The following is a 24,890-nucleotide window of genomic DNA, read 5'->3' as shown; positions in this document are numbered from 1 at the left end:
CTAACCTCCGCACAGTAAGTCGTCTGTCAGTCATTATCAGGTGGTAGGTGAACCATGTTAATGTTTACTGGTGTACACACTGTTACGGGCGGTCCTGCGCCTGATGCATGTTCACAGCTCTCCCTGACGCACCGGAAGTCATGTGATCAGTTCTTGAAAGATTTGGTATGTAGGGGCGCCATCATTTAATATGTTCACCATGTCACCATGAATATCCTTAGGTGTTAATCCCTTCCTCTTGAGGTACGGTACTTAATGACGGCTCTTTGTTCAGATTTGTTCATTTTCTCAACCATTGCTTATCTTAAGGGTCTTCACTACAGCGAAATTAAACTACCGCTAATTTTAGAGTTTTCTGTAATATCTTGAAAACAAATAAAAATATTTAAAAAGCAGAAATATAGTGAACTAGACAATACGATTTTGCATGTGATACTTTTACCATAATTCGCCTATCTGCTTCGGGTATGCCGCTATTTACAGAATCCGCAAAAAATGCTAAATCTATCTACAGTTACAAATCAAAAGCAGATAGATGAGTTGTGATAACGGTTATCATATGCAAAACCGTGTTGTCACGTTTACTACGTTTCTGCTTTTCGAATATTTTTATTTGTTTTGAAGATATTAGAGAAAAAAATCTAAAATTAGCGGTAGTTTAATTTCGCTGTAGTGAAAACCATTAACCTGAAAAACAAAGCAGAATACTAACATTATACACCCGACATACCTGAAACTTTGTCTCTAAGTTTTCAAAGGATACTTATACTGCATGTACATACAATTTAATGTATTTCGGATAATGTCTTCTATATCAGGGATTATAATTGCTGAACACCCCTCGTATCATGCATGTCCTAAAGTGATACGAACATCGGTATTTTTAAACTGATATCTCCTTGATGAAATTCTGTCTATGCCACTGACTTATTGTTTATTGAAAACATCTTGTGAATATAACTTGTACTTTTCCATAATCACGCATTTACTATTGAAAAAAAAAGAGTTTAGTCATTTCCTTATTTCGTTTTATAGAAGTGGAGCAAACATTCATACAGAGGAAAAAATGGCCACCCAGTCGTTAAAAAGACTCTTTGGAATTCAACTGCGCAATCAAAAAGAAATCGAATCCCCTCCGTTTTTTCCCTCTTTTTTTTAAAAAAATAAAGTGGTCAGTTACGAACAAATGAAAGAAACAAAAGAAATATAAAAACTAGGAAGTTATTCCACGTAGTTTAAACATACACACCCCCGGCCATATATTAGTGGCTTATATACTTTTTTTTCTTTGTTTTTGTTTCTTGTTTCGTCAAGTCAGGCCACTTTACCATAATTTCTGCAGGAAGATCTGGTGACGTATAACCAGCCAATCCTATTGGCTGATGAAATAGGTGTGTCCATTTCGTAGTTCGTGCAAGTAACAACAAAATACAAATAAAAACAAAATACTACTAGAATTCCATTCCACGCAGTTTGTTACAGTATAGGGGGGAGGGGAGTCATAATATGGCGCCAGGAGGTAATATCGTGTGTACTAAGAGGTTTTCCTTTTTTTCTTTCTTTTTGCGACAAAAAGCAATTTCAGATGCTTGCCCTTGTTTTCTAGATGGCTGACGCAATATTTCAGCACAATGCTGCCGCCACGAGCAGAGAAATTAAAAAGAAATTATCTTAACATTGTTCCTCTTAAAACAGATACAACGCAATATCTTCGGTTGAGGTGTCATTTTTTCCCAACAATAGTTATGACTCGTCTTTCATTATCTTTTTTTTTTTTTTTTTTTTTACTTGCCCCATTTGAATCCTTTGCGCTCTTGAATGTTGAATTCACCAAGCAAGGATTTTTCTAAAATTCCCTCCATGTAAATAATTCAGAAATTTTAGTATTCCTCATATGACCAGTGTGCGAATTAAATATTTTTCTCAAGGTTGGAATGTGTGTTTAATTGACTGAATGATTAAGGGTTAATGGGAACGTTCTCAAGGCGAGGATGAATATGTTTGATTGACTGATTGAGGGTTAATGGAGACTTTCTCAAGGCAAGGATGAATATGTTTGATTGACTGATTGATTGATGGTTAATGGAGACGTTCTCAAGGCAGGGATGAATATGTTTGATTGACTTATTGATTGAGGATAAATATGTTTGATTGACTGATTGATTGAGGATTAATGGGAACGTTCTGAAAGCAGTGATGAATATGTTTTATTGACTGATTGATTAAGGGTTAATGGAGACATTCTCGAGGCGGAGATGAATTGTTGTTTGATTGAATGATTGATTTGAGAATTATTGAGGACGTTCTCAAGGCAGGAATGAATGTGCTTGATTGACTGATTGACTGAGGGTAAATAGGGACGTTCTCAAGGCGGGGATGAATGTGCTTGATTGACTGATTGACTGAGGGTTAATGGAGACGTTCTCGAGGCGGGGATGAATGTGTTTGACTGATTGATTGAGCTATAATGGGGACATCAGCATCTAGGCTATTTGACTTTGTCACGATCAACACGGACTATATGTTTAAAAACGAACATAATTAAAGGAACAGAAAAGTGTAAAATATAAATAAAAACCGAAAACAAAAGATTGACAATTAAATATATGAGAATAAATATATAAGAATAACAAGAAATAGTAATAATAGTAACAGTAAGGAAAGTATATTATAATCGATTCGTTGTCTCTGTTCGGGCGGCATTTTTTATAATCGCCTGATATCGGGTTGCTATTCGGGTACCATTTATTTATATAACTGTTTTCCGGGGTCTGTCCTCCGTGGTCCTGCCAATGAGTATGTTCCGGATACCTGGACTTACCTGGGTAAGGCGTTGAAGGACATCTCCTAAAAGGGATTACAAAATTATGTTTAAATTGCCTGCTGGTCTCAATAATGAGATGGGTATTAGGCACCGAGAGGTTCGGATGTCTCGTCTCGAAAACCTCACGGACGATCAGACGGTCACTCAGACCACAACGCACACAAACATTATTCATACACACAACAAACACACACTGGATTAAACGACACTATGCTTATTTATTAAAATACTATTTAAAGAAAAAATAACGGATTAGAAAAATAATCACAACACTCAACACTGCATATGTATAATTATTTCCTTTAATAAAATCACACTTTACTTTCTCACTGCACTATAGCTGTTTGGCACTTTATATATTAGGATTGAAGATTAAGAAATAATTCCACTAGATAAACTTTTCTCACACCATTAATGCACTTGGGGGATTAACACTGGGGTAATGTCTCCGGAATAATCTCACGAAGTAATATAGTTGCTGCTCCAAACAATCCTGAAGAGTCGACGTTTATCCTCAGTAAAAGTAGATAGTCTCCAAAGTGGAATGATAATGTTGGAGGGAGCGTTTAAAACTTTGACTCACAAGGTATATGAACCTGGGACTTACTGATTGGGGCTAGCCGAAGGTCCTTCACGGCTAATAGCTTGTGCCCCTTAGCACAATATCATATTTGACTCTCAACACGACATGCGTGGTTACTGCTTACAATTATGGAGTAAGACTCCTCGAACTTTGAGTTTCGAGATACGAGCTGCATTGGTCGAAGGATCAATGTTGGCAGTTCATTCTTCAAAGCACTTAATTTAAGTCACCTGTATGTACATGCAAATAGAACATAAGAAACAGTTGACGTTAATATTAGTCCACTGGCCACGACGCACAAGACATTGCGATAACTTGACTGTGTTATAACGAGTTGGTAAAGCGGTGTGGCTGGTGCCATTCAGTCGTTTCTGCACTTGATGAGTTCTAGATCTCAGTATTTCCATAAATGATTGGAGAATACACTTAATTCAGTTCCAAATGACCATAGAACATAGGTTTTGCATATTAATGAGTCAGGGAGAAACACTGAAATGTTCTCACCACAAAGCAACGTTACAAATATATGTATATGAAAAAACGATGAAAGAATTCTTTGTCCTGTTGCGTGGGAAGAAAACAGTTCCCATCGAAGAAAGAACTTATGGGCGTCGCAGAATACAGTATAAATCGAATAAATTATTACTCTTTCCAAAATATACAGAGCGTCCACAAAAAATACTTCTATAACCTGGTGACGGTTATAATATAACAACAATAAAGAGAAAAAAAGTCAGAAATTAACGTTTCAGGCGAACGTTCCCATTATGTCAGATTTCAAAGAAACTGCAGGAGGCTTACGAACAGGTGGTTATTTTTTTCGTTTCGGGGAAAGAACCATATCATTGAGTTGGCGTATATACTGGCTAAATTTTAGGCCGCATATGTAAGGTAAGCGGCGAAGAGCTGGAATTCGCCGAACACCAATACTAACAGAAACAAGTGGGGTTTGGGGAGGTTCGCTAGTCGATGTGACTGGAGTCTGAATTTCCAGGCTTTTGTCGGGAACAAGATCCGTTTGGGTGGAAACGTCGGACGTCTGGGCTGCCACAGATTTACAAAAGGTAGTTACAACTGTAGGAAAGGGCACAAAAAGCGAGGAAGGGATGCTTTCTTTTAAGCGACGCTCACTTTCGGCAGCAGATATCTCAACAACCATTAGCTCACGAATACGTTTCTCATGCTGAAAGGCTGGACAGTCTCCAGACCAAGCAGAATGCTCGACTTTGCAGTTGACACAAAAGAGCCTGGTCGCTGTACAGGGTTCCACAGCATGACTACTCTGTCCACAATTCGCACAAAGGGCAGCAGTTGCATTACACGACGTGTTGATGTGCCCGAAGTGTTGACATTTGAAGTAGCGCAGGAAACTGGGAATATACGGAGACGGACGGACTTTAAGTCGTTAATAAGCCGCCTCCACTTAGTCAGAAAGTGTAGGCAACTGAAACTAAGAATCAGTGAGTGAGTAGCAACGAGTTTATCTGACTTCTTACTTTAGATGCAAGCTACCTCTAAACATGTTGGTCAGCCAGCTCCGGTTTAACCTTCTCGGTGGCGGAGCTTTCAGGAGGTCCCACCCCCAGAGATGTTCACTAAAGATGGGGTTCTACCGACACGTTTACTGCTCAATTTTAGTAACTTCGCCGTTTGCTTCTCGTCGGTCTTTCCCACCAATAAAGTCATCCATATTCCCTCCGTATATATACGTAGATGATTCAGTATGCTGGCTTTGCTTCTGACATAGAGGGAACCCCACTGGAAAAGCAAACCACTGTTACTTTCTCATATGGTCCCTTGCAGTATTAACATACTTTTCATATCGTCCGTCGAATGCTTCAATCCAAGCAGAAAAAAAATCTTTGGATTGGTTCTTCAGTCAAACATCCATAGTATTCATAACCTCAAAATCACTGCCAAAATGTTTATCACGCAGGGTCTTCTTTAGGTTAGGGAACAAGTGGAAGTCACTAGGAGTCAGATCTGAGGAATAGGGGGAATGTGGAATAAGTTTGAACCTTGATTTATAAATTACAGCCACCAATTAGGCTGTAATTTGAATATGTAGGCGGTTGGATTATCGTAATGGAACAACACACCACGGGCCGTTTCTCAACGGTGTTTCTCTTTGATGGTAATACATAGTTTGATAATTAGGATTTCAAAATAAACGCCTGTGATGGTGTTTTGCCGTTTGAAATAATCAATCCAAATTATTCAATCTGCATCGCAAGACAGCAGATGACATCATATTGCACCTTAATGGTTGGACATATAATTTTTTGGACGGTAGAGAGTGAATGTGTTTCCATTGCATGCTTTCGTGTTTATACTCATGTTCACAGTAGTGAATCTATGCTTCATCGATGGTGACAAATCTTCACAAAAATCTTCGTTTGTCAGCCTTGATTATCCGTAACAGGTTACGACTTGACATAATTTGGTCGACCGTCAGCATTTGTGGAACACACCGTTCAGAGATCTTTTACATTAATGAATGGTTATTAATAATTGAATGCACACTGTCAGTTGAGATGCCATATATCTCTGCTTTAAGACGGACAGTTATTCGCTGCTCTGTCAAAATTATGTCATGCACTTTCGCAATCATTACTGACGTGGTGACAGCTGCAGACGGGCCACCACTATCGTCATCTTCAAAATCTGTCGACCACGTTTAACTTCATGGCACCATCGTTTCACTAGGTCATATGAGGGGCTAGAGTCCTCAAGAGCTCCTACCATATAATCATTGACGTTTTTGGGTGTTAGATGTTTCTTCGCTAAATATTTTACAAGTGTTCGGAGGTCATTTCTCTTTTATTTGATTTTTTTTCAATCAGGCTACACTTAGGATTTGTACTGATCAACAACATCTAAAGAAAAGAAAAATTGTAAATTCTTTGAACTTCATGAACATCTGCCCAAAGCATGTAAGATGTTATGGTTGAAATTATAAGTGTTATAACTAGAGCGGGATCAGGAATGGCTCACGCTAAACCACTCTCGTATATATAACGTTCGTAAAGTTACTCTTTCATTTCCGGAGACGGATTTCAGAAAAAGTTTCATAAGAATGTTTTGGTATTAGGTATGTAGGTGTTTAGGTAATTTTTGCAAGCAAGCAAAAATTGCTCGTATTAGAATATCGTATATGAATTTCAAATAAATTTGTTTCCGGAAAGAAATGTTCCTGCGTAACCTTGAAATGTACAGTGTGGAGTACATCGAGTTCGTTATATATACTAAATCCAGGAGACAGATACAAAAGGGGAAAAATGTTTTAATAGTTTCAATGTGCTGAGAAGTTCAAGTTTGCACATTCATATTTGCATTCAACTGACCCTCCCACCCAATAATCCGATTTGAAATGTGGTTTTCGGGGAGAAATGTGATTATTTGTATCCGATTGCCACAAAGGAAAGTGAGATGAAATTGATGTCCGTCTTCCCCAGAATAAGCCTCAAATCTGTCCGCCTTCCAGTGTTGAAGATAACTCTACTCCCTTGATCCTTCACAACATTGTTTTTTAACTTCATAAAAATTTTGAACATCGCTTTTAAAAAATATATGGGAACGGTCTTGCCCATCCCCCGCAATGTTGAAGACAGATTTGCGCCGCTGAATATAACCTACAGTGTATCTTGAAAGTAATCTATTGGAAAAATTTCTGATGTATTGTTAGAACAGCGTGGGATGAGTCACAACACCATGTTTTGTGGAATGGAGTGTATTTCACGACTTGAGTGACCCGATGCCTTCAAAATTATTTATGAGCTAACGATAAGCTAGGATTATCTATCGCTTCAACTTTTTCCAAAAGAAATACCAAATTTCTTCATACATAAAAAACTTCAGGCACGACAATTTCGTATACACATCGTTTGGCTCCAACAACACGACATAACGGCACACACACACACACACACACACGCACACTCAAACACACACAAGGATAGTCCTACGTCGAAAGTTATTTCTTAATCGAATGATCTTCAGCTTCAGTGATTTAATTTGCCGATCCCAATACCCAGATTTAAACAGTTTCGGACCACTTCATTTGGGAGTTTAAAAGAAGAAGTTTTCAAGGTGGAACACAATTCAGAGATCGACGAAGTGAACACATATATTTATTATAAAACATTCGCGACTCAACAGGGTTAGAGTGCTATGCACCGTTAATTTCTTCCTTGTCCGTTCTTCCAGTGTATCCATGCTGGTAGAGAACATTATGGGAACATGTAATATTCAAGACAGGCTGAGTTATAGATATACTGCAACCTCTCGTTTCATAGTTTAACAAAGTTGTAGCCTTTGGTGCTCGAGTTCCGAGCCTCGAGCGGTAGGAAAACCATAAAATTGGTATGTATTATGGTGATTCGGATTCCACTATTAGTGCTAAATAGGTGCCACTTTATAGTTTTATTTATTTATTTATTTATTGGAGTGAAGCTCCTGTTTACTCGACTTACGCGTCCGTATGTCCGGGTACTCCTCCGAGATATCTGAACCATCCTTACCCAAATTTAACATGGTAATTCGAGTGCGCGCACTGAGTGTCGTTAGAGCTCGCATGTCCAAATCGGACATACCACTCAGGAATAATCACCGAAAAAGGTATACCTATTATTAACAGAGGAAAATCATATTCACGAAGAAATTAAATGTCGACTAAAAGCAGGGAATTCGTGTTATTATTCGATTCAAACTCTCTTGTCGTCGCGAATTCTGTCGAGGAATGTGAAGCTTAAAATATACAAAACGATAATCATGCCTGTTGTTCTGTATGGTTGCGAAACATGGTCACTTACTCTGAGAAAAGAACATAGACTGAAAGTATTTGAAAACAAGATCCTGAGACGAATATTCGGACCCAAGAGGAACGAGAATGGGGAATGGCGGAAGCTTCATAACGAGGAACTACATAGTTTATACGGTTTACCCAACATTGTTAGGGTCGTCAAGTCTAGGAGGCTTAGGTGGGCGGATCATGTAGCTAGAATGGAAGAAAGTAGAAACGCTTTCAAAGTCTTGACTAGAAGATCAATCGGAAAACGACCATTAGGAAGACCTAGGCGCAGATGGGAGGACAATATTAAGATGGATCTCGCAGAGATTGGAATACAAAGTAGAAACTGGATTCAGTTAGCTAACGATAGAAGTCAGTGGAGAGCTTTTGATAAAGCGGCATTGAACCTCCGGGTTCCATAGGCCATAGCGTTAGTTAGTTAGTTAATGGGATACCTATAGACTTCACATTGGAAAAGCATTTGGCGCGCGAATTCTCATTGTAAAGAATGGGAGATGGACTTTTCAGCCTTAAAAATAGGCGAAGTGAACACAGTTTTTTAAAGTCATTATGCTTTTCGTTGATATGTTAAATTCAACCATTTGCATGTCGTGTTCATTCACGAAAACAACTGATTTACTTATATATATATATATATATATATATATATATATATATATATATATATATATATATATATATATATATATATATATATATATATATATATATTATCAATAAATGTCGATCGTCTCGCTCCAAATTTGCAGCAGCTATTGCGTACCTAGTTGAACATGTTATGTGTTTAAATAATAATAATAATAATAATTTAAATGTTTATTAGGCAGCAAACAGCATACATAGTCACAAGAGCGCCCAGACAGCAGGCACATGATACATACAACCCTACATTTAGAACAGACTAGATTATATTTATCAAGAGGCAAAATACACCAGCAATACAAGCTATACATTTAGTCGATATCATAATATAGTAATAATAGCAAGAATAAACATACAAAAAAGTTTTAAAAATATTACATATGACATGTAAATAAAGACTTGTAGAAAAGTGTAGTGGGAAAAAAATAATAAAAGCTTAAACCTAGAAGAGAAGAAAAGATTAGAGGAAAATAAAAAATGATGAATGATTAAATTACAAACTAACAACACTTAAGGACTCATTATGGCTTCTTTCAAATGGCACCTCAATAAATTAAATAAGTAAACATAAAAGGTTCTTTAGAAATTTAATAAGCTCTGAACGAACTTCAACAAATTTAGTCTGGGAAATATCTAGGACAGAGTAATATTTGTTTGCAGTTTTATATATAAAAGATTTTTAGAGTAGAAACATTCGAGATAAAAGGAATAAAATTTCTAATGTTACGGTAAGGAGTTTTTATGGAAAATATGACATCAATAAAGAAACATCCATGCAGAATATTATGAAAAAATTTCAGATCGAAGATATAACACCTATCGGTTAAAGATAACAGGTGGAGTTCTTTCGATATACACTATGTGATCAAAAGTATCCGGACATCCCCAGAAACTTACGTTTTTCATATTAGGTGCATTGTGCTGCCACCTACTGCCAGGTACTCATTATCAGCGACCTCACTAGTCATTAGACATCGTGAGAAAGCAGAATGGGGCGCTCCGCGGAACTCATTGACTTCGAACGTGGTCAGGTGATTGGGTGTCACTTGTGTCAGAAGTCTGTACGCGAGATTTCCACACTCCTAAGCATCCCTAGGTCCACTGTGTCTGATGTGATAGTGAAGTGGAAACGTGAAGGGACACGTACAGCACAAAAGCGTACAGACCGACCTCGTCTGTTGACAGAGACCGCAGACAGTTGAAGAGGGTCGTAAAGTGTAATAGGCAGACATCTATCCAGACCATCACACAGGAATTCCAAACTGCATCAGGATCCACTCCAAGTACTATGCCAATTAAGCGTGAGGTGAGAAAACTTGGATTTCATGGTCGAGCGGCTGCTCATAAGCCACACATCACGCAGGTAAATGCCAAACGACGCCTTACTTGGTTTAAGGAGCGTAAACATTGGGCGATTGAACAGTGGAAAAACGTTTTGTGGAGTGACGAATCACGGTACTCAATGTGGCGATCCGATATCAGGGTGTGGGTATGGCGAATGCCCGGTGAACGTCATCTGTCAGCGTGTGTAGTGCCAACAGTAAAATTCGGAGGTGGTGATGTTATGGTGTAGTCGTGTTTTTCTTGGAGGGGGCTTGCACCCCTTGTTGTTTTGCGTTGCACTCTCACAGCGCAGGCCTACATTAATGTTTTAAGCACCTTTTTGCTTCCCACTGTTGAAGAGCAATTCGGAAGTGGTGATGGCATCTTTCAACACGATCGAGCACCTGTTCATACTGCACGGCCTGTGGCGGAGTGGTGACATGACCATAACATCCCTGTAATGGACTGGCCTGAACAGAGTCCTGACTTGTATCCTATAGAACACCTTTGGGATGTTTTGGAACGCCGACTTCGTGCCAGGCCTCACCGACCTACATCGATACCTTTCATCAGTTCAGCACTCCGTGAAGAATGTTGTGCTATTCCCCAAGAAACCTTCCAGCACCTGATTGAAAGTATGCCTGCGAGAGTGGAAGCTATCATCAAGGCTAAGGGTTAGCCAACATCATATTGAATTTCAGCAGTACCGATGGAGGGCACCACGAACTTGTAATTCTTTTTCAGCCAGGTGTCCGGATACTTTTGATCACATAGTGTACAAGACAAGCTCATATTTTTAACATTTTTGAACTTTCATCGTAACCAGGCTAGGAAGTTATTCTGAATAGACTCTACGGCATTATCAAAGTACTTGGCTTCATTATTCCAAATTACTGTGTCATACTCCAAATGAGAAACGCAAGTTACACATGTAAAGAAGTTTACAAGTATTAACATTTGAAAAATTATGATAAAGCCATTTTAGCATTGCTAAGCTTCTTCTTGGCTTTAGATGTGACTACCTGTAAATTTTTTGGAATAATAATTTGTTGTCTAATATTATCCCTAAATCTTTAACATAAGTTTCAAATTCTATACCCTGGTTACCAATTGTATATTTATAAAACAAAAGATCGATTTTACTTGTGTTTTGGCAATGTTCAAAGACAGAAAATTATTCTCGGATCATTTAACTATTGTTTCAATATTTTCTTGCAACTTAATTTGATCATGAACAGTATTTATTTCATTAAAGATTTTATGTCATCAACATACAACAAATAGTTACAGGTTAAGTGTTAAGGTACGTCATTTACAGTAAAAACAGCAAGGGACAAGATTGGAACCCTGGAGTACACCAGATATTATGTTATAAATGGAGGAAGTATAACCATTATACCTAATTCTAAATTCCCTGTTACTTATGTATGAATCTAACCATTTTATTGTGTGATTTGATAATTTGTACTTGTACAACTTACTTATTAATAAATGATAAGGCAATTTATCAAATGCTTTTGCAAAATCAAAGTAAATAACATCAGTCTGACCAGCAGATTGAATAACAAAAAATCGACTATGAACAAAGCTTGTCACATTTGTAACAACTGATTTACCTTTATAAACCCATTTTGATTTGTGTCTAACAGATCATAGACAGTGCTATACAAGTAGTTATACATTACTTTTTCAAAAATTTTAGGAATAACATTCATTATAGAAATTGGCGTGTAATCATTGATTTTGTCTCCTTTAGTCTTGGGTATATGTGTTATGATTACTGCCTTTCAAGCTTCAGGATAAATATTTTCATTTAAACTCTAATTAAACAAAGATTCCAACACAGGTGAAATTACCTCAGCCACTCCTTTCATAATGAAAACAGATATACCATCTATGCCAAATGCAGATTTGGTATTTAAGGATTTAACAGCATCTCTTACATTTTTAGTTGTAATAAGAGGTAGTTTCCTCTCACAGAAGGTTTCTGGTAATAATAATAATAATAATAATAATAATAATAATAATAATAATAATAATAATAATAATAATAATAATAATAATAATAATAATAATAATAATATAAGAAAAATATACGTTTAGCTGTTATTATACATTTCCGATGGTACTGTACTTTCGAATTTCGTTCACTGATTTCAGCTTGACATCATGGAAAATTTTCAGAGGGTCAGGCACCTATTTTCTTAACATTAGATTGCACTTGTCTTTGCCATATCCGCTCCAACTGAATGGAAAATCCCAAAATGCAACTCTAAAGAAAACGCAAAAACGAAAACAATACGAAAAAAGGGACAAATGACAATTACCGTTTCTCTTTCCCCTCTCCATCATTTAGTAAACAAATTATTGCTTTTCTTTTTTAATCAAAGGAAAACGAAAGAAATAATAATAATCTTTGCTGAAACTTTCAAAATGTTTTTTTGCTGAGTCAGCAATGACCTGCATCATCGTTCACAGACATCACGTCCAAAAACAAAAGACTACTAAAATTGTGTCTGAACATCGCCTGAGAAATTTCGCACCAATGAAATGTCAGAAGATCTTTGAGTAGAAGGTCATTGGTCTGTATCGAAAACATAAGAATGATTATGACTACGCCCACAATGAATACTTTTGTTTTTCTTTCTTCTTCCGCGGTTCATTTGTGATTTCTTACGTACAAAATTGTTTTGATTTTCTATAGACTAAGATTTTATACATAGTGTAACGATGTTGGGTAGCTCCCTTTTCTTCCCACTCCAATTCTACGTACATGAAAGGAGCGAAAGCAGGATTCTATCAATCGATTTGAGTTGATTTTAAGTTTAACTTTCCTTTCGACAGCGAGGCTAATGAGACGGGACCTGCTGATTAACGTGGAATCCGAACCACAAGAGCTCCCACCGGGAATCGAAGCCGGGTCTCCCACGCCAAAGGCGTGTACGTTAATCGCTTAGCCACGAAGGAGCTCTGCATATAAATTCGGGTTCGCACTATTAACTACATTTCAACTTCGCGTTATAAATCTACAACCATTATTTCCTATATAAAAACTTACGGGCTATAATATACGGTACTGTACATATGAAAACATACTCTTTGTCACTCTGTATCTTCTGTATCTTCCTCTGCCGCCCTCTCTCAAAAGTCATATTTGCTACAAAAATTGTTGTCCCTAATTTCTGTACCTTTCTGTACGCCTACTATAACTGTACGCGAATGAAACTTCTAAAATGTGTGTATATTTTGCTAGTACACACATATACGAAAGATTTCCCGAAAAAAATATACATCCTTTGGTTATATAGAAATATTAGTCTAGGGTAATTAAAAATTTTCGGGATATTTTTCGTGCAGGTATCTGATCCTGGGGTCTTAATAGTGGTGCCCGAATTAAAGAAACAAAATGCCGAGAAATTTTCTCATATACACTTTTTTTATATACACCATTTTTGTTCATGTACCTGAACACTATATAACTATTCCTATAACTCAAAAAAAAAAAAAATCTTGAAGTAAGATATGTGAAGACTTCGGTAGTGGCGCTGAAAAGGTTACGGGAAAATCATTTCCTTGAGAATTCTCGAAAATCAGCAAATTTTGCATCTGGAAAGTATGAGTGTAGTATTGTTTGAAAACCTAAATCATTTTAAACACAATGTCATACGACCCATGAATCCAAGGTAGTTAGGGCACGAAAAGCAACTTCCTAATTGAAAGTCTGTGATGTATTCGATTAATGGTAGGAAAAGTATTCGATTAATAGAAGGAAAATATTCGATTAACACAAGGAAAAGTATTCGATTACTGAAAGGGAAAGTATCCTATTAAGAGAAGGACAATTATTCGATTAATGAAAGAAAATTACATGAGAAATGTAAGGAAAACCTTAAAAGTTAACTGATGGAGGGAGTATAATTCAAATATTGAAAGGAAAAATTAGTTGAATAATTATAGGGTGAATGGAACAAAAATGTCGGAATAATGGAAGAGAATAATAGAAAGTAAATCATCCAAAATAACAAAAAGAACAACTATTCGGTAATGGAAGATAAATTGCTAGAAAATTTTATTAGTACTATTTTCTATCATTAGCGAGTCTACCTCCTATGCAGGGGGTGTCCGGTGATTAATGGCAAGGTAGTGTATTAATGATGTCTGTTTTCTTCATAAAGATATAGATATAGATATACTACAAATGAGAGATGTTCTTTTGAATCAAAAAACAGAAGCTATTCTTTATTATAGAGAAAGAAGTCACCTAAAACCACCTAACTCTGTACACAGATAGACCTTCACCACATCTAATTGTGTAGGAACCCCTTTTTTTTATTTTCGATTCGAAGGGAGGATTGGGGAGTCACATATTCTGGAAGTTGAGAAAGTATGCAGTATCTCACTATTACCTCCCATCAAGTTCAACAACTCACATTACTCTACTGGGTTGCAGGTTGCATACTGTTTCGGTGCTTGCGAAGAACGGGCACTTCTGCTTGTACATATGTTGGACGTTCAATGCACAAGAGATTTAAGTCCAATTTTTGGTCATTTTGAACATATTTAATACATAAGATCTGTATCTGAAGCTCGTTGTGATGCTTAAAAGATTCTCGCCTAGATATTGTAAATAGTTCTTATGTAGAATAACAGATTTTATTTTCTCTGTGGATTTAAGGGGAAGGTACGCGCTTTTTCTGTCTCCTTTTCTCGGTACAACTTCGGTAATTGAGGTTGCATCTCCTGTGAACGACCCATAAAAGGAAATGGAAAAGCTGGTGATCTATTTCTCAAAACTACTAGTCTTGTAATACTAGTGTGAATCTTTTCTAAGTCAAACACTTTACAATTGCATATTATTATTATTATTATTATTATTATTATTATTATTATTATTATTATTATTATTATTATTATTATTATTATTATTTTAGGTCTGGGTCTGGAAATGTTTCTTCCATGTTTCCCGATCTTCAGTTTCCTCTTTTAACTCCCACTATTTTCTTCTATTTTTCAAATCATAGATCAGTTGTGTTCTTCTTGTTCCTATTCCTCGCTTTCCTTCCATCTTTCCCTCTGTAGCGGTATGAAGAAGACAATTTCTTCACAATATGTATCCAATCAAATTAGCCTTCCTACGAAGTGTGCTGACTAAAACTGTCCTCTTTTTTCTTATCCATTTTAAAACATCTTTGTTTGTTACTCTCTCCGTCCATTTTATTTTCTCCATCTTTCTCCAACATAACATTTCTCCAGCTCTATTTCTTCTCTAACTTTCGTAATGCCCAAACCCCTACGTCTGTGAAGTTGTCTCGCCCACCTAACAAATTTTCTTTTTCTTATCTACATCGTTAGTTTACCGTTAGTTTACGTTAGTTTTGCTTAAATTATCGTTAGTTTCGAAAAAATAAATTTTTATTCAAAAAATAAATGGGCAGGCCAACATCACGGTTCCCCACTCACAAATGAATTTCAAAATTTTCTCACATCACATGGTTAGTTTACGTTAGTTTTGCTAAAACTATCGTTAGTTTCGCAAAAATAACGATCTTATTCTAGAAATAAAGTTTCCCGCCAACTGTGAATTAGCCCGCCCATATTGAATTCTCATAAAATTCCAATTGATATCGTTAGTTTTGCTAAAATTAACGTTTGTTTTGCAAAAATTAACGTTTGTTTTGCAAAAATAACGATTTTATTCTAGAAATAATGTTTCCCGGCTACTGTAAATTAGCCCGCCCATATTGAATTCTTATAAAATTCCATCACATATCGTTAATTTATCGTTAGTTTACGTTAGGTTTGCAAAAATAACGATCTTATTCGAGAAATAAAGGTTCCCGCCAAATATAAAGTTAGCTCTCCCCTAAAGAATCTTCATAAACTTGCACCTCATATGGGTGAGCTAATTCACAGTTGGCGGGAAACTTTATTTCTCGAATAAAATCGTTATTTTTCAAAACAAACATCAATTTTTGGAAAACTAACGTAAACTAACGATAAACTAACAATATGAGTTGGAAGTTTATGAGAACTCGATATGGGCGGGCTAATTCACAGTTGGCGGGAAACTATTTCTAGAATAAAATCGTTATTTTTGCAAAACTAACGATAGTTTTAGCAAAACTAACGTAAACTAACGATGTGATGTGAAAAAAATTTGAAATTCGTTTGTGGGTGGGGAACCGTGAAGTTGGTCTGCCCATTTATTTTTTGAATAAAAATATATATATTTTTTTCGAAACTAACGATAATTTAAGCAAAACTAACTTAAACTAACGATGTAGATAAGTAAAAGAAAAATTCATTAGGTTTGCGGGACAACTTCACAGACGTAAAATCTCTGAAGCATACAATCCAATTTCATATATAAGCAGTGGCGTATTTACGATTTTGTTTCGGGATGGGCTTTGCTAACTTTCGGGAGGGGCTTTGCCTGAAAATGTGAAAATTCTGCAAGATATTTCATATATTTTACTATAGTAAGTAAGATTTCGGAAGGGCCTTAAACCCGGAAGCCCTCCCCTAAATACGCCACTGTATATAAGGCTTGACTAGCTTCTACCTTAGTTCAATACTAAGCCCGCTAGTTAGGAGTGATATTTCCTTGTTGAATGCTTTTTAGGCTACAGCAGTTCTTGGTCTGATCTATCTGGTGCAGCGAGCGTTTCTTGTCAAAATACTTCCCAAACCTTTTGCAATGATCGACTTCCTCGAGATATCATTGTTTAACTCTGACTCGTAAAGACATATTTCACGGGATATTGTCTTGACATTCAATTTTTCGACTTTGATTTTCATTCCATATATTACAAAATTATGATAAAATTTAAGGTATTAGCATTAGTACTTAGAAATGATTTTCATTAATGTTCTAATGTTTCTGCCTAATGATAAAGGGTGTGCCATAAAGAACGGAACCTTTGAAATGTCCGTCATTTTTATTCTAGCAAGTTGGCAGTACTGAACGTTACACGATTTTCACGTGTTGTCTTTGTGATTAGTAGTCACGGAGCGCCGAATAGCACGTGATCGTCTTCTGTTTTCTGCACCGATAGAAATTCATCAGATTTGTAATAAGTTTTCACTATGACAACACGCTGTTCCGCCGTGAAGTGCTGCATTCCTATCAGTGCATAAAACAGATAACGATCATGTGCTATTCGGTGTTCCGTGACTGCTAATCACAAAGACAACAGGTGAAAATTATGTAACTTTCAGCACTGCCAACTTACTAGAATAAAAATGACGGGCATTTCAAAAGTCACTTTCTTTATGGGACACTCTTTGTTTTACGACTTGTAAAAATAAGTACAAGACTATTGCTTTGGGAAATAGGGTTCTGATTGGAGTAAAGTTACTTTTTAAAACGAACTTTCTGAATACATGTAATAAGACAAACTTTACTTGTATAATAATTTAAATTTTTCATAATTAAATTATTAAATGTTAATGTTTGCAATTTTCTTTTCTTTTCCAGAAACTGTGGACAGTGTAAGGAAATGTTTGGCGATTATTTTCATGGCCGAGCGTGTGCAGAGGCATGTCTTGCAACTGCAGGACTAACGTCACCTGACTGTAACAATCCATCAACTCTACAGCAGTTCCTCAAACGCTACAAATGAAGAGCTTAAACGAAGAATGCATCCGTCCGAATAATCTGTGGTTCATTTTAACTCATATAGAGTACTTAATACTTCTAGTCTTTTGTTAATCAATATATTTGAGGCTGCAACGTAAACTTCAGAAAAGAAATCTTAATGTTGAGTTACATTTATGGCAACACAAAATTATCATCTATGATAGAAATTATTTAGTGTCAATATTTTAAGATGCTCCCTGTCTCTTTTTAATGAATTGCCATATATTAATTAAAAATAAAAGAAACTTTATGCGAAATTGAGGACCTATTGAAGATGAATATTTATTTCTATGATTAATTGTACAACTTTGAAATGTAATAAAAATTATTATTAACAATTATTTCTCTTTTACCTATAAAATTTCCCTTATCATAGCTCACTTTCGATTTTAAAAAAAGTATCGTAATTCAAAATGATTAATTTTATCTTTTAGAGGCTGGTGAATTAAACTATCAGCGCTCAAAATAAATGACACACATTCAGATGCGCCATCACCTCTGTACTACATTGTTTATACGTATATTGTTTTAAAGAAGGTGTTTCTGATTTCAAGTCAATTCGGCTAAGAATTTGGTTCCTTAACATTATAAGCGTCATGTCTCACATAGCAAAGATGTTTAAAAGAGGTATTAAACTTAATTTTACCCAATTAAAGCGCTAGGAACACAATAAAATTATGAATGATCCAGCGACGCAACTAGCCCGGTGCAAGAACTCGCCTTTACGTTCCCTCCTCCCCCCCCCCCCCTGACCAACTAAACCAAATCGCTCCTCGACTACACTTGATATTGGCATCACACAGTAATTCTCCTATTCCATTTTTTTCTTCAAGTGGTGAAGCTTGATCTCAAAATTGCAATACATAATTTTATTTTTAGTACAAGATAAAACACCAAACTAATTATATTTGATTGCCAAGTAATCTTAGAGTAGCATGCTTCACACATTCTTATAGTCTTATCATAATAACTGCAAATCACAAAGTTTTTGGAATTATATCGAGATATGCATATGTGTAGAATGAATCAAGAGTCTGCTGCTTTAGAATAGAATAATTATGACGAACATCGTACCTGTTGTTTCGAGTATTATACTCGGACATTTTGCAAATTTCTTAAATCGTTCTAAGTTAAAAAGAAAGCACAAAAAGGTGGAACTAAAATTCAACTTTGCGGACTCTTCTGGCTGCAAAGGTACTTACAGTGTTCTCAAACGATAGCTTTGAAGCTAAATTAAGGTTGGTGAGTCGTTGTTGTCCTGTTAAGTTTCTGACGTAAATTTTTATTACGAGTATCTTTATTTTGCTAAAATTCCATTCCTTACCTTATAGTAAAAATAAATATTTGTCCAGTTTGCGTTCCTCAATCCGGCGCTTGGGGCATAAGTTCCTTTTGACCACCCTTAGTTACGTCTTAATTCCTCTCTGTATCATCCATGAACAGCGATTGTAAAATTTTCCATAAAATCTCTTCGATAGACGATGGCCTACGACTTCAACAAATTCTCGCTAAACATACTGAGTAATATGCGACTTCGAATGTAACACTGAACCCTCAAAATTTTATACTCTTAGTATTTCTTTGAAGAATAATAAAATTTATCACATATATTGTATTAATAACAGTCATATCGAAAGAGTTGCTACACATAAAAACCTTGGAGTATTATTCGATTATAAACTTACATTCGCTGGTTCACATGAGTGTTTCTTCCAGACATATTTTTTGGGGGGCATTGCCTCCCCGGAGCTATGAGAGTGGACCTCCGGACGAGACCAAAATAATACGTCTATATTATAATAATAAATAAAATAGTACCAGAAGTGCCCCCCGGAACATTTTTTCTGAAAGAACGACTGATTCACATGACTGTTACTGAGAAGAGTGCTATGGGAATACTAGGTATTCTTTTACAGATTTACTAAAATTCGGTATCTCAAATCCAGGAGCGGATCCAGGACGGACTTCTGGGGGAGGCGGTGAGTTGTAATACTGGCACTTACAGCTACTTTCAAGAGTTCTAAACTCTTGGATGGTTTTGTTTATATATAAAATAAGAAAAAGTTTCCTCTTCTGGGGGCGGGGCAATTGCCCCGATCGCCCCTGCTCAAATCACTCAGTATTTTCTTCAAAGATTCTGTATCTCCTAAAATTGAGTATTGCTTACCAAAATAGAATACGGTCTCTGTTTCAAACTGATCCCGTTTTGATTCTGTTCTTAACTTTTTTTGTCATTGTCAAACAGAGTTTCTTCAGTGCGTAGTCTTAATAAAACACAGCTCCTAAACAAAGTTAATATACAGACTCTACTTACTCAACGCATGGTGGCAGACTTGCTATTTCTCCATAATATTATCAATGGGAAAATTAAATCCGAATTATCTTTTTTCAGTTTACAAATAAAGCATAGCCTAGATGATTATACCTAAGCTATAGCGTTCTGAATTGAAAGTATCACAGTGACAGAAGTTTTCGATTTCCAACAGATGGAAGTAAATAGTGATCTTTTTTTATAAAATAAAAAAAGATATCAATCAATTTAATCAGTGAAAATGCGTAGATTAAAAAAAAAATCAAATCAATTTCAGTAGTAAAAATGAGATACTTGTCGAATCAATGTCGCTAGAGAGAAGAGGTGAAAAATCAATCAATTTCGACAGTAGAAAGATATATTTAAAATAAATCATTCATGTCAGTAGAAAAAATAAGTTAATAAATCAATTTTGCCAATTAAATTCAGTGTATATAGACCTACAAATGACATAATGCAAAGCAAGTAACAACAAGCAGGATATCTGTAACTAAAAAAAAAAAAAAAAAAAAAATGCAGAGGCTTTAGAAAAGAAAGACCACAACTTCTAAGAGAACAAACAAGAATTTTAGAAATGATCGAAAGATTGAGATCTTGGGCAGGAATTTTAGGAATGATCCAAAAAATGCATCAAAAGATTGCAATCTTTGCCAATAATTAGTTTTTGGATCAGGGGCTACAAAATTTTTGAATGGCCCTCAAATCGAGTTTTCGTATCTTTTATGGAATAACCACATCATACTGAGTTAAGTGATAGTTTTTGTTTGGTTACACTATATGCAGTTCTCCAGATATAAGACCTACAAGAAAATTTTTGATTGGAATATATTGGATCTTTTGATGCATTTTTGAACGGCTCCTAAATAGGTTTTTTTTTTTTTTTTTTTTCGGAATAAGTTCATCATACTGACAAGTAAACCTTACGTTTGGGTGAATCGAGTTGCTGACTGAGACACATATGAGAAAGTAGTACTAAATGTGGTCAGTATTTCAGTGAAGTTTTAGGTGCGAAGCTCCAGGGATTTACGAGATACAGCTACCAGAACATCACATGAAAGTACAGAATAGTCTTCATATAGTTGGAGGTAAAAGCTCTGTAAGACCTCTTGTAACGACAAAAGATGAATAACAAATATATGGGTACATATTAGGACTAGGGAGAAGTCATATAGTAAGGGTATACCTGACGGCGGCCATCTTGAAATCCGCCATTTTGAATTAAGGTTAAGTTTTTAAAATAGGAATAGGGTCATGTGATACATGATTTAAGGCGTAAATTTAATCAGAAGAACAATGGTGACGTTAATTTTGATTTACGCGCAATTGGTAAAAAGTTACAGGGAAATTAAATATTGTTGCAGCATATGTATTAGTCCTTTACCCCACCTTGTAAATTTTGTGTTAATGATAATAATTAAATAAAAAGCAGATGGATAAATATTAGGTCTATGGTAAGAGTTGCCTTGATGGCGGTCATGTTCAAATCCGCCATTTTGAATCAGACAAAAGTTTTAAACAAAACGCATAACAGTGACACCTTATTAATAGCAAATTTTACCATAAATCCAACGGTATAACCATTTTTGCTTTATCATTAACCAGCATTTGTTATCGCATAAACAAGTTGCTAATTCAGGGAAAAATGACCAAAGTGGAATTGAGTCACAATTGAACTTGGGTCTTTCTTCCAGAAAAGTCCTCAATTAGTACAATCAATATGTAGTTCAGAAAAGAGTGCATGACTTGCACAAATGCTCTGCTCACAGTGAGCACACCTGACAAAGGCAATCGAGTTACACTTGACACATTTGTCGTTAACAATTCCGTCAAAGCAGTAGTCGTAAGGAGCGATCCATTTAATTTTGTGCTGGTTAATGATAAAGCAAAAATGGTTATACCGTTGGAGTTATGGTAAAATTTGCTATTAATAAGGTGTCACTGTTATGCGTTTTGTTTAAAACTTTTGTCTGACTCAAAATGGCGGATTTGAACATGACCGCCATCAAGGCAACTCTTACCATAGAACCTAATATTTATCCATCTGCTTTTTATTTAATTATTATCATTAACACAAAATTTACAAGGTGGGGTAAAGGACTAATACATATGCTGCAACAATATTTAATTCCCCTGTAACTTTTTACCAATTGCGCGTAAATCAAAATTAATGTCACCATTGTTCTTCTGATTAAATTTGCGCCTTAAATCATGTATCACATGACCCTATTCCTATTTTAAAAACTTAACCTTAATTCAAAATGGCGGATTTCAAGATGGCCGCCGTCAGGTGTACCCTTACTATATGACTTCCCCCTAGTCCTAATATGTACCCATATATTTGTTATTCATCTTTTGTCGTTACAAGAGGTCTTACAGAGCTTTTACCTCCAATTATATGATGACTATTCTGTACTTTCATGTGATGTTCTGGTAGCTATATCTCCTAAACCCCTGGAGCTTCGCACCTAAAACTTCACTGAAATACTGACCACATTTAGTACTACTTTCTCATATGTGTCTCAGTCAGCAACTCGATTCACCCAAACGTAAGGTTTACTTGTGAGTTAACTGATGGCTTGGGTTTGGCTACACTATATGTAGTTCTCCAGATATAAGGTCTACAATGAATTTTTTGCCTGAAATATATTGGATCTTTGATCCAAAAAGAAAAAAAGAAAAAAAAAGTTGCTGTCAGCTCTTTACTTGTTAAGCCAAAATTTATCAAATTAATTTTGAAATGTGACAAGCTAATACAATGGATAAATCCTAAATTCGTTACTCATCAAGACTTTTAATTTGGGACGATCTAAAACTAATCCGTTGTGAATATTACCCTCTGTCAGCCATTTACTAGAAAACGGTTCGTAATTATTTTCAGATGGTTTACCACAAAAGCAACATATTAGTGCGCAGAAGTATTGATGTTCCGTTGTTCAGACACACTGAGCTATTGTTTAATTGTTTAAGAATACAACATAATGGAAGTAATATGCGACACGTGTATTATAATCAATATGGCTGTGCCAGCAACACTTGTGTTCTGTTAATGACATTCTTCTTGTGTTAAATTGTTGAAGTGAAACATGTATTAATTTACATTTTGAAATGGTTTACATTTAAACAACGTATCAATTACACAATATTTAATAATAATAAAAATAAATTACATCTGCTTTGCCCAAGGAAGGAAACAAAAATTATTTTGGTTGTGTTCGCTACAAAACCTGATTCAGTGAGAGAACCTCATATTACATATTGAAAATAACGTATATATATAAGTTTGTATATATATACACAGACTGTTCCATAATTCGTGTAATTTTCTACAGCATTGGGAGAAGATGAAGGTTTCACACTATTAATGTAAAATTTAGCACTCTTATTGAGAAATATCTTAATTTTTCGAATTTCTAAAGGAAATACGAGAAAATTGCTGCTTAGCCCCCCTTTTAGGGGTGTAAACACAGAAGTTCATTTTCCTTATGGGAGATTCAATGTTAAATTTTGGAAGCAGTTTTCTCCAATAATTATTCGTAAAGATTTTGGGGCAAATGAGTTGTATTTGTTACAAAATGCAAAAACACTCATTCACAAAGCTAGTAAAGCAGTCTCAAACATTATTTTGGAAAGGCCCCCCTTTTGGGAAGTAAGGGGCGTAAAAAGGTAGTGGGTGATGTGTTACCAAAATCCCAAAATTTATTTTCGGAGTGCCAATAAGCGCCAGATTAATCACGAATGTCACAGAATTAATGCTCTAATGCTCCTTACATGCAAGAGTGACTGATAATGGGGCTACAGCCCTTTTTTCAAAAATAAGAAAATCACCATAAATATCCTTAGTAGGGACTTATGACAAGAAGGTATTTTTTGTTAATTAATGTGAAATTTGGCGTCATTGTAGCAAAAGAGTATGCGTTTTTGAAATCTGGAATGTTATTTTGGTAACGCACCGCCTTAGGGGGGCACAGGGGGCGAAGCATTAGATGATGGATCTTTATAAAAATTCAAAATTTTGTTCTGGAAATGCCAGTGAGCGTTAGATTTTTCACAAATGTCATAGAATTAATATTCTAATGCTCCTTGCATGGCCAGTGACTTATTTGGGGCAATAGCCCAATTTTAAAAAAAAATACTATGAACATCCTTAGTAGGCACTGGATAGAATGGGCTTCCATCCTACTCTCTTTACACTGGATAAAGCGGCAAACTATTGTTTTGGCGCTCCCTTGATCATATCCTGGATCTGCGGCTGTATATATAGACCTATACTAGCCGAACATACCCATTCTTCACATGGGGGCTGTATTTGGAAGTCAACGCCTGTGGGAGTATCACCATTCATTTCAGCGACCGTGAAAACTATGAATTTGACACTAATATTAGATTATTTTAATGTCTTGGTATCCCCTTCCGGTGACCTCAGGCCCGGAGAAGAATGGGGTGAATTTGGAAGTTAATAAGATCGGAGTTTAACCATTCATTTCAGAGACAGCGAAAACTATGGATTTCACACTATTATCGATCATTGGTTACTCGCATGTAATTTGAAGTACTCATCAACTACCTCTATAAAAATTGTTGAGGAAGTACTTTAGGATTCTGAAACATGGATATTTGGATAGAGCAAATACTAGTTCCTCAGTGAAGTCTTGACCCGACTACGGTAGATCCCATAGTATTCGAGCTATGGACCTTTAAAGTTCATTTTTTGAAGTTTTCGGCAGCCTATAACTCCAACCTCGCTGCTGAACGGGCCGT

At 35.9% G+C, this 24,890-nt stretch overlaps 1 protein-coding gene across 1 annotated transcript in view; it reads left to right on the top strand.

The window, feature by feature from the left end:
• Positions 1-18,119, top strand: part of LOC145683532 (eclosion hormone-like) — a 100,296-nt gene extending 82,177 nt beyond the window's left edge. The window contains exon 3 of the mRNA XM_081754877.1: positions 17,660-18,119. Within this exon, the coding sequence (XP_081611003.1) occupies positions 17,660-17,804 (145 nt within the window). The 3' untranslated portion in view covers positions 17,805-18,119. The remainder of the gene's footprint in view (positions 1-17,659) is intronic.
• Positions 18,120-24,890: the final 6,771 nt, after the last annotated feature.

The sequence above is a fragment of the Thermobia domestica genome, chromosome 4 (assembly GCF_964235325.1).
Source record: "Thermobia domestica chromosome 4, izTheDome1.hap1.1, whole genome shotgun sequence".
NCBI classification, from domain to species: Eukaryota; Metazoa; Arthropoda; class Insecta; order Zygentoma; family Lepismatidae; genus Thermobia; species Thermobia domestica.
The sequence above is the reverse complement of the archived record's forward strand: the minus strand, read 5'-3'. Positions and strand labels throughout refer to the sequence as shown.